We start from the raw sequence: 11,809 nt of genomic DNA, 5'->3' as shown, positions 1-11,809 counted from the left end.
CTTATACTTTTACAAACCCTGATATTATTATTTTTTTAAACAATTAGGGAAACCCTAATGTTCATGTCATGACTTTTCAAGCCTCTAATTCACAGCATTTAAGTAAAATCAAGGAAAACCTATCAATTTACTTTAAGGCAACACTTCAGAGACTCGGAGTCCTTGTGTGACATCTTGAAAAAGAACCAGAAGAAATCAGTCCAGACAACAATTCTAAACTTCAGCAAGCCTTGTTTCTCCTTTGGTACAATTTCCAAATACTTAAAAGTCCCAACATTTCACTCTACAAGCAATAATGTGCAGATATCAAGAGATGAGAATGTCTAGTCATACCACCAACAAAGCAGATGTTTGGCTTTCCTAGAAATAAATGCTTTCTGTAAATTGTGCTTTAGGGTACAACGTCAACTATGAAGTATGGTGTTAACATGATCATTGTTTGGGCTGTTTTGCGTAAGTATGGACTAAAGCACTTCACAAGTGATGGCATAATGATAAAAGAAAATTTTGCCTCTTATGAACATGCCAATCAGATTCAACAAACGTTCTTAATGCAGTCCACCTGTGTGTAAGTAAGCACACGTTCCTGAGAAATGTAAATCTGCTTAATCACCGCCCCAATAATGACATATAAGGCTACATACAAGTGGGAAGGCTATGCATTCCCATGCCTTTGTTCATTAAAAGAAATATTCGAGGTTCTGCTGACTTAGAAATGAGCAGCAAAATTAAGGAGTTGCACTGTTGCGGAAGTAAAAACAAAATAACAAAATAAAAGTTATTTGATCAGAAAACATTCAATAAAGACTACTGGTGAGGCAAGATGTGCAACATATGATGTTAATATGAATTTACCATCAACCAGCATGACAACATTCTGCTAAATCTCCTTTAATAAATACACATATGTTTACTGTACATCTCCAGACCACGTCTGTCATTATCACACTCTCCATCTCTTGTACAATGAATTATAAAAATGAAACAGTTCAGACAGACACAATCCGGAATATTCTGCATTTAGTGTAATAACAAAGCTAAGGAGCTGCTATGAAGTGAAATGAATGCAAGATTTACTGTGTTGCTGAATCTTCCATCTATTTTCTGTCCCAGATTTTATTTCAATAGTAGCTTGATCCCACATAGAACTCACTGACTGTTCTTTTTTGATGAAGTGACATCAAATTAAACCAATGTCACCTGGGTGTGCCAGTTGTGAGTGTAGTGACCAATAGATCTGTCATCAGTCAATAAAAATTTAATTTGTAAGTGCAGAATTGGTTAGTATATAATGATGTAGCCTAATAAAATGGAAAATTGCTTCTAAGCAACAACAAATGTAGTAATTTTGTAAAAAACTAGGTTTACATAAAAGCTGACTGACTTTTGAAGGCTCATATGTCAAGTCTGAAGCAATCATTAAATTTGTTTGTACCTGAGGGATGATTACAAATAGGAGAAAATGGTGAATGCGACATTTTCTTCTAAATCACTCATAAGAACAATTTAAGTATTAATTTGTTTGTACGTAACCCTAAACGTGTTGGATGAGAACCATCATTTGAAGATACTGAATGCAACATCTCAAGATGTCAGTAAAAAGTTGAAATTCAAACATAAATTTTTAAAGGGCTAAAAACTAAAAACTACAAAAAAACTACGGAATCACTTACAAAGTTATTAAAGGACGATACCAGTGTTTTGATATGGTCATCAGAAAGTCCTCATCTCAGTCCCGTACATGGGTAGTGCTGAAAAGATGTGTGAGCAAGGCTGCCAACAAACATCTGTACCTGGTACATCAGTTCTGTCAGGAGGCATAGGCCAAAATTCCTGCAAACTGCTGTGATTTTGGAAGGAGATCAATAAAATACTGCCTATAAAACATACAAGCTAAACTCAGTTAAAAATAATAAGAAAAACAAAATGTCTTTCACTATTCTCGCCTTTAGCAAACAGAAGTTATTTTGGTTACATCTGATTTAATGTCATATTTACAGACATCTGCCTGTGTTTATAGTTCATGTAAATGTCTGGTTTTACCATTATGTGAAATTTTCAAAATTTAATACAAAAATGACTGTAGTTTGATAATTGTAGAAAATCTCTTGTCATTTATCATTGAAATATTATTTGTGATCCATTTTACTTTGTCTGAGAAAAATTAGCGCTACTAAAACCACAGATGTTTTGAAGCCGTTTGACTTCTGATATCAAAAACACTTCTTTTGGTTGGGTAAGAGCAGTACTTTTACGTGAAAACAAAAAAAGGGGAAAAGCTGTCACTTTCTCATGCCTCTTCCCTGACTGGTCTGGTGACCCAGTCAGGTCTGGAAACAAACGCCAGCTCCGGGATGATGACGCGTCATCCTGCGTGACAGACCCAAAATGTGGCCATGCCAACTGAAGGACAATGGTCCCGCTGCTCGGGGGCTGGCTCTGCCTTTGTCTGTCTCTGGTTAAGCAGACTTACAGATAATTCCACAGATAATTCTTGGGAGCAGCGGCTCAGTCTCACCCACCAGGAGATCTGATTCCCCCCCTCAGCCTGGAGCCATGGCCTGCAGAGAGCCTTTTCTCTTGATCCCCCAGGAGCACGGCCTCGGACACAGCAGTCGGAGCCAAGGCAACAGTCTCTCTGGGCTGAGCCCACCAGTCCTGGTTGCCAGGCGCTAAAATACACACCCAACACACTGAGGGTATGTGTCTAAATGGTTTAGGGTGGAAAAGGAGGAGGAGGAGAAAAGGGTAGAAGTCAGGCACTGGTTGGGATTATGAATGACAGCCAGGTTCAGCAACATTCCCCAGGTCAAGAAAGTTTTTTATTTTTTTATTTTTCTCATAAAGTCTCATTTATTGAGGTGTAGGCAATCTTGAAAACACAAAAGCATTTATTTGACAGTTCCTCATAGTGTTGTTTATGTTCTGTCTTACACCTGCTTCTCTCCAGTCTGTTTGCAGTCCGATGTGGGGGCTGTGCAGAGGCCATCTCCCCTGCAGAGCTTGTGATGCGAGTCGGGGCAGCCGCATTCCACCTGCACTGCTTCACCTGCAAAGTTTGTTCCCGCCGCCTGCAGACTGGAGATCGCTGCGTCCTCAGGGAGGGGCAGCTTCTATGTGCTAGAGAGGACTACCATCAGTGTCTGGACAGTCCAGTATCTCCAGATGCAGGTAGGCAGTCTGAAGGCTTTGATGCTGCTTCTCTTTCACTGACTGTTAATGATATATGGGCTCTTTATACTTGCTTAAAGGGATGAAACTGGTTTGCATATCACTTTAAAGAGGTATAAATTGCACATCTTAATTAGGTTTTATGTGATATTTGAGTGTATCTAAATAGGTCAATTATTTTACATTTAAGTGATACTGAATTTATCTTATTATGCATAAATTATGTGGATGAAAGATTCATTCTAGTTACTGATTTATTGATACAAATGTTATTTTACCTTAAGGATTGCTTATTCTAAGACAATTTGGAACACCTGTTTTTTTTAAATAAATAATAATAATAATTAAAAAAAACAATTTAATCTCAAAGGCACTCAATTTTGGCTACATTACATATAAGATGTATGATAAACTGACTTTCTCACCTCAGCCCTTCGGGAGGTATTAGTACGATTAGAGGGTATGTCGCCCCTCAGAATGGAAGAAAGAGGTGTAGCTAGTAGAGAGATCCAGGCATGCGAGCTAGAAGGAAGTACTTCTCCACACAACTGCAATAATAAAGTCCTGTGGCAATGTACTTTGAGACAAGCAAGCTTTAAAAGTCATGAAAACTATAAAACTCTGGAGTGAAACAGGCTTTTTTTTAGTGCAAGGGGAAATCAAAATAAAATCAAAATTTCGATTTTCTGTAGAAGTGTTCTAAAATATAGGTTAAGATAGGAATTATTCAAAGCACTGCCAGATTTTAGATGCAAATGCATGTTGAGTTGATATTTCATAAAAATGTTTTTATTTTATTGGGGGTATAAATTTGAATAAGGGGAAAAAAGAGTCCTTCCTACCTTCCTCAAAACACGAAAATATCAACTTATATAAATTACCAAACATCCGCCAGCTGGTATTTAGTGATATATTATAGTAGTAAGAAGGACTTGAATACTATAATGCCAATAAATATTGTTTCTTGATTATTGAGAAGTCTGTTAACAGTATACTTATTGTAAAAGAATGAAAGAAACAACGTTTTTGTCAAAGTTGATACCCTTTCCCATAGAATTATTTATCTTTTGAGTGATACAAGTCTCATTTTCATCACATAGATGTTTATAGGTAAATTTACTAGAATATTCCTGAATAAATGTATGTATTTATGCTTCATTTGCTGATTTTAACAAATCTGTTATGCGTGAAATGGCAAGTTTCAGTTGGCATTTTAGGGCATATTGCAATTTACTGCTACTGAATAAAAAGCATTTTATTCTAATTGAGACTTATTTACGGAAGAGGATTAGGGCCAGTGGAAAAAAAAAAAATATTTAACTGATTTTTAAATTTTATTTCAGATATAGTATGGGAAAAAAAGTCAGAATTCTGACTTTTTTCTCAGACTTTTTTCCCAGAATTCGGAGATTAAAGTCAGAATTCTGACAGCTACAACATTGGGCTTATTTTAGCCGAGCATCTCTTTCCACATGTTTGTTGTGAGCCCTTTATAGCTAGTGTTAAACAGCACATATTATTAAATTCTTTTAACAATTACTTTTTTTCTTTTGGAAGTTCTTCTCTAATGACCAAATTTCAGAATGCACCACGTTTGATTGTCATCTCAGCAGGTTATCCCATCTGAGCTGCAGATCTCTGCAGTTTCTCCATTTAATACTTTCCTCTCTCCGTCTGACATTTTATTTATAAGGACAGATAGATCAGTGCTCTTTGTTATATTTAAACATTATCTTGTTTTATAGCCCCTGTCGGTTTTGATTTCATTTTTTCCTTGAACCTCACAAACAACTGTCTATTTGGTTTGTATTTAGGATTAAATTATAAAAAAGTGGCTTACACACCGCTCCCTTTTCCATGATCTATTTGGTGATTTTGAAAGCAGATGGTTGCTTTGAATGTATTTTTTTAATATCATTGTACAGGTGATCAAAAGGATATTTGTGTCACTTATACCAAAGATTATGTTTGAAAAGTTTAAATGTATGCATGAATTTGAGGTGGTCATTGGAGCATGACAGAAACACATAAAAGTGAAAGTGGAATGGTAATTTTTCATGGCACTGCATAAAGCTGGCTGCAAACAATTGAGTGGAATTTATAATAAATTCTGAATGAAGATATAAAAGTGTGATCGAAATGTGATCTCCTGATTTGAACAGAACAACGCTTTAAATCCTCAAATGTCAATTTTTTTTTCCACTGGAATTTTGTTTAGACCAGTTTTCTGCTCCTTTGCTGAAAACTTGCTTTAAAATTCTCCTTTGAATTGTATGTATTATGTCTTAAAAATCAATTCTTGATCGCAAAAGTTTGAATTCGAAAGTTTAAATTTGAAAGAATTATCAGTTAAATCTGTAGTGAATGCTGGGGGCACATTAGGCTCCTTAAACCATTCTTGGACATCTAGAAATGTTAAACAATGGCAGTTAATGAGTCTAAATGCTACATAATTGTTTATGTCCCATTCTTGCAAATAGGATCTTAGCAATTCAAATCCATACATTGAATTGTTCGTTAAGATGTGTTTACTGGGACTAATCTATACATTATGTCACTATTGTGTCTGTCCAGGAGGTGAAAGTGATGATGTTGAAGAGGAAGTGTTGGAGCGAGTTGTACACACTATTTCGAAAAGGCGAGCTGGTGCAGATAATCCAGAAAGCAAACGTCCCAAAAGACCCCGAACCATTCTGACAACGCAGCAAAGACGCACCTTTAAGGCTTCCTTTGAAGTCTCATCGAAGCCTTGTCGGAAGGTAAAGAGCTGCATTGACTGTACCAAGTTATAGCTAATGAGCTGTAGATGACATTCTTCAAATGTTTTCTGCTTAATGATAAGAGCTGATATTTTAAATGAAGCCGGTGAATTTACATCTTAAAAAGCAAAGAGCATTTCAAATCTACTATTCTTACAATCTGTCTTTTGTGTTTGATTTAGCCTGGGGAGAGCCTCCAGATGTTTTAGGGGTATAGTGGAGGATGTTCTTTTTCCGGATGGAACATCAAAATAAGTAGTCATCCTAATTGTAAATTATTCTGCTGTTATGTTTATGTAAGGCTGTCCTACGTGCTCGTTCCCAGTTAGCTATCCTTTTCTACGCATGCACACTTTCAGTTGTATATCTGTGGTGTGCTACGGTTTCAGACAGTCATTAAAGGTCGCTTTTCTCACCACGGTGAGAAATTTCAATCATTCAATACACAGATGTATGCATGAAAGTGCGCATGTGCAAAAAAATATAGCTAACGCGACAAGCACATAGGATGACCTTACATAAACATTTCACAAAAATGATTGACAATTAGGAGGAGCGCTTATTTAGATGATCCACCCAGAATTAAAATATCGTGGATCAGTGGTGAGTCTGATGTAGTGGAAAAATAACAAATCTTCTTTTTGGAAAGTAAGCTTGTATGAGCAATGAGACCAGCAACTTTTAAACAGAGCCTTCACGAGGAGAAATGGGCTTGTGCATGCTCTCACACATGCATTTAATAGGCATTTCATCTCTAGAGCGGGTACAGGGTTGTGCATGTGGATTTTTTTTTAAAGTTGAGAGGGCGGGCATTTTAAAATATTTGGGAAAATCCTCCCCTATACCTTTAACCTTCAAAAGTCTGATTATCTTTCATCTTATTTTGTACTTTTCTAACCTTTTTTCTCCTTCCCACCTAAATCTTAATCCAAGGTAAGGGAGACCTTGGCAGCGGAGACAGGCCTCAGTGTCCGGGTTGTGCAGGTCTGGTTCCAGAACCAGAGGGCTAAAGTAAGTACCCCCACCCTCACGTACACACACTCACAACCACACATACATACACAGACTCACATGCACATTTAATAAAAGCAGTCTTTCTGCACTGGGTTTGTAAGCCAGAGTGGAAATCAGCCTGGTTATCTCTTTATACAGGAAGCTGATGACATTTTGCAGAGAGATCACCAGAGATTAGAACCATTATTTCCTCACAAAGTGAAATCATGTGTGGTTTCTCTCACTCAACTGTAACTGAGTGACTGTGGTCATGTGCCCAGGTGGCAGAGGACCTGAAAAAGAGCACAGTTTGTTATTATTATTGTTTCCTTCAATAAATGCGTTTGTTTAGATGAAGAAATTGGCTAGAAGACAGCAGCAGCTGGAACAGCAGAACACTCAGGAGCAGTGTGAACTCCCAACAGGTGAGTAAATGCCACATAGGAAGAATCTGAAGCAAAATTAGTTATAAAAAAAACTATAATCACGACATAAATAAATAATTCATCAGTAAACTTAATTATAGTATTTTAGTTGTGATCTCTGTTGGTGCTCTACAGTGCCCTCCTGTGGCAGTTTGGCCACAGAGCCGCAGCGCCTTGGGCCAGCCTTTGCCCATGTTCATATGGGGCTCACCTCTCTGGACCAGCAGGACTGGGACATGGACCCCTTCAGACAGGACCTGACCCCACCCCAGATGCCAGGGGATCATATGCACCCTTATGGTAAAAGATATCTGATAAAAGACTGTTTTACAGCACGACTAAAAATGTGAGCAATTAGGATAAAATTTTAATCATCCAATACATAAAGTTTCATATTTAATTCCAAATGTATTTTTTATTCATTTAATTTTGAGTGATCTGAAGCATTTTATATAAGAATTTACAAAAACAGAGTCTGTTTCAGTGTATTTATCCAACTTGGTGAAAGTGGTGAAAGCAGTCCAGCCTACTGCAGGTACCTGTTCACTGTTCCTCCTCTGTCCGTCGTCCCCTCACCACCATCACTAATCCTTTACAACTGATCGAGGCTCCGTCCTGGCAAAAATCCACTCCTGATTAACTCATTATATCACAAGACAGTTGATGTCAAACCCCGAAGGTGGATTTGATCCTTTACAGTGTTATCAGCTGTCTTAAACAGCCGCTTTAATAAGCTGTTATAAGCAGCAAGCTGAGATTGCACTCCTGCATTGTTACTGTAAGAAGATATTATACAAAACATTTTTTTTTTTTCATTTATTAGTATCAGATGCTAAAGTCCAGGGTGTTTCTGGAGCCACTTTTTACTGCGGTGCGTCTGGTAGCTAAAGGAAAGTTAAGTAGATTTCTCCTAAATGTTTACTAACAGTAAATCTGACATGATTTACTGTTAGGCGATGTTTGTGAAAGGCTATATTAAATGTTTTTAGGAAAAGCTATTCATAGTGAGATGTCAGAGAGATTGGTCGCAACTTCTAGTTTTAGGCTGCCATTCATGATTATGTTTGTTTTTGCTTAGAGAATCTGCAAAAAGTTGTGTTTGTAACCGGTCAAACATTGAGTGAATTTTTTTTTTTACATAAGTGTTCTGTCTATCTAGTTGAATAAATTCTTTGGGGAAGCAAGTGAAACATCCTAAGTGGAAGTCATATTATTGTCAATGTGGAGGCAAATCAAGCCCATGGAAATGCATTTTTGCTTGGAGTCGAGTTCTTAGACTCAGCTTTGATTTTATTATAAAGTCTAAAAGGTAACGCTTTCTTTTACAGTACATCAATAACCATACAATAATATGGTAATAACATAGCAAGTCATGCTATTTTACTTTGTGACAAAAAAAGCTTTATTTGTTAATTACCCAAAAATTAAATAATTACTGGCATGTAGTTATTATAATTGTATAATATTGCATATAATTGTGTTACTATGTAACAACGGAGACATTTGGTGGGTAATTACCATTATGTTACCCACGGTTTCTATTATTGGCCACCACCTACCACCAGATTACAAAGTAAATTTTTATTTATGATTAGGTAAATAAAGCATTATAAAACTGAACTCAAGTTACATATAAGAGTTTAGTTATGAAGTTTGGCTTGCTGTCTTCTAGGTTTGGTTTTCTGTTATATGCCAAGAAATAGACTGCATTTTACTACATAATAACACATCTGGTTTATTGCTGTAGATTAAATGACTATGAGTTACCTGGTAATACAAGTTTGAAATCTAAGAAGTCTGAGTTTACGTTTTCTGCCTAAAATTTGAAGCACAGTACTTACCAGAATTCTCCATAAAGTTCTTGTTGTTACCTAGTAATATAGTGTAACTTACTATGTTATTACAACCTTTTTACATGGTTACTGATGTACTGTAAAAGAAAGCGTTACCGTCTAAAAGACTCAACCAAATTTTAAAAAGACTGATCACCCTTTCAAAAGTGGACTTGATGTAATGGAAGACCAGAATTGTGTTATTAAGACAATAAATCAAGTATTGGACTAGTGTTTAATTTATTCCCCTCTTAGATTACAGAAACCATTCAATTCCAAAACTCTTTCACAATCAATGACAACAAGCATAACAACTATTGTCTTAGATGTTTATGTTAAGCTACTTCAAACTTCTTTTCATTTGTTAAAAAATTCACAAGTCTAAAGCTGAAAATTAGGCTACAAAGAAACAAAAAAGACCTTCAAGGTTTCATCATTAGCCACCCTAGCTCTTCATGCACATTAACAGATATGATACTTTACTCCTCACCTCTTTTTAAATCCTGGGGAGGTGGTGATCCGCTTCGGTAAAACATTTTCCTTACCCGAGAAAGTCTTAAAAAAGCTATTTTTGTACTGGAGAACAAACAGAATAGGTTTCTTGTAAGCAAAATATCAAATCTATAGTGTTTGTGTGTGCAGCACACTAATTAAGATTTGGATTTTCACAGGTCTTCGGAGCTTGTACGGAGACACGGACAGGGAACATCTATGTCATGTTACTGACGACTGTCTATCTTTGGCTGGATCTTCTCCTCTGACTCCTATTGACTGCCTCTACTCCATGCAAGACTCTTACTTTGCTTCCTGATATTTGAGTTAGGCTCAGAAAGAAGGGGCATGGCACCCTGGAGATGATCTGATCTGCCCAGGCTAGTTAAGCCAAGGAATGTAAATTGGAGAAATGGACATGGACACACTGTGATGTTATGTTATTTATCATATTCCCTTCTAGATGAGCATTGTCACATAACTGCCTTTGATGCATATCTGCTGTTCAGCACAACTAATTAGCATATAAACCATGCAAGCATGATGCTGCTTCCCTCAACTTTTACAATTATACGTTAATGTTCCTCCCTCTATTGATGTAAATACTTACCTGGAAGTGTATTTATTCTCCCAATGTGTGTCTATGCTGTTCATTCATAATAATAAATATGTCCAGAAAGGTTACATGCAGGTCATTGCCTATCAGTCCCATCTAAATAAAGGTTCAGCGGATCTTCTTCCACTGGGCATTGGGTGGACAGTGAAATGTAAAGCTTTCACTGCGGTATGGGTCAGCGGCAGGTAAGCGTCGCATCCATGCCGTCTTTATCAACGATCACATTGTGCTTGCATTCTTCTACCTCCTCCTTCTTCTAGTGGGTGAGGGTAGAGGGTGAGGTGGTGGGACCACCCAGGCGTTTTGCCCAACTGGAATGCTTCCAATCCTTTGGATGGGAGGCTGACAAACCCTCAGAATTGACGGGGCACCAGACAACAGAGAGGCTGGGAGCTGTGTCAGGAGAGAATGCCCAGCGTGACGTGAAGATATGAAGCCCCGCTGTACGGATTGCCGTCTTGCCCCTGCCGTGAACCCTCTCCTGGACTGATCTCACATTTCCCACTATGAAATCAGACCTCGCAGAGCAGAGAGCGCAAGCCATTGGTCAGGAACAATCTAAGTGTCTGTCAGCATGGTGATCTGCTGCCAAGCAGAGAGCTATAGAAGTGTGCTGCAGAGAATATCTTTGTGTGAGTCCTTTTGTATCTGCTCCAAGTATCTGCTGGCTTTTGCATGAAGCAAATGCAACACTGTTTACCACAAGATGACCTCATGAAGAGTTAACTGGAGTCTTCGGGTAAAAAGAATAAAACAGTCAAATGTCTTTTTGAGTCTTTGATATATACGGTGCATCATTCCTGCCAGGATGTGGATAATGTTTCTAAAAAAAAAAAAAAAAGGAAAGTAATGTTATCATACAGCACAGCAGGTAGCAATAACCTCATTATTATCATTATGGTAGCCAAACACTTTCCTGTCAGTGGTAGGTTATTAATTGTACCCCTCGTGCCAACTGCAGGCCACAAACCCTCTGTCTTTTAACTGGTATAATTGGCTTCATGCTGTTGTAGCAGCAAGACAGATGCACATGTTTTCCTAAGGATATCATGAAGTCTTTTACCAGAAAAAAAAATAATTTTTTAGTAGTAAATAATATTGTAAAGGCAAAAAAACAGAGGTTTTATGTAGATCATTGTGATCTAGATGTGACTGTGTTCCATTAATCTATAGAATACATTTATATTCTGTTTTGCACTTTCTGCCAATTAAGCTATTTTTCCCAATGTGTTAAATACCACTAAAGCTAGATCATATATGAATATTTAGGGTTTTATTGATTCGAAAGAGCAATTTAGGCCCAAACCTTCACTTCCCTGAAGAAAAAACATATACCGTAAAGTACATAATACTTCCACTCCTGCCCCTCACCGCTGCGATTTTCTCATACTAGCAAGCTTTCCTATTTTTCTTTTTAAATTTAGCAATCATCCCTACGGTTAAACACACTGAGGATAAACAAAAGGTTCTTACACCATTCACATGAACTTCTAGTTGCATTATCTTCTATATTACATGAAT

General features: G+C 37.3%; 1 protein-coding gene across 1 annotated transcript in view; it reads left to right on the top strand.

The window, feature by feature from the left end:
- The window catches only part of LOC107098571 (LIM homeobox transcription factor 1-alpha-like), a 16,954-nt gene extending 5,950 nt beyond the window's left edge, over positions 1 to 11,004 (top strand). The window contains exons 3-8 of the mRNA XM_015396312.1: positions 2,951 to 3,171; positions 5,746 to 5,930; positions 6,864 to 6,941; positions 7,276 to 7,348; positions 7,484 to 7,648; positions 9,852 to 11,004. Coding sequence (XP_015251798.1) covers positions 2,951 to 3,171; positions 5,746 to 5,930; positions 6,864 to 6,941; positions 7,276 to 7,348; positions 7,484 to 7,648; positions 9,852 to 9,991 — 862 coding nt within the window. The 3' untranslated portion in view covers positions 9,992 to 11,004. The remainder of the gene's footprint in view (positions 1 to 2,950; positions 3,172 to 5,745; positions 5,931 to 6,863; positions 6,942 to 7,275; positions 7,349 to 7,483; positions 7,649 to 9,851) is intronic.
- Positions 11,005 to 11,809: the final 805 nt, after the last annotated feature.

This window comes from Cyprinodon variegatus, unplaced genomic scaffold (assembly GCF_000732505.1).
Source record: "Cyprinodon variegatus isolate N-32 unplaced genomic scaffold, C_variegatus-1.0 Scaffold790, whole genome shotgun sequence".
NCBI lineage: Eukaryota > Metazoa > Chordata > Actinopteri > Cyprinodontiformes > Cyprinodontidae > Cyprinodon > Cyprinodon variegatus.
The sequence above is the reverse complement of the archived record's forward strand: the minus strand, read 5'-3'. Positions and strand labels throughout refer to the sequence as shown.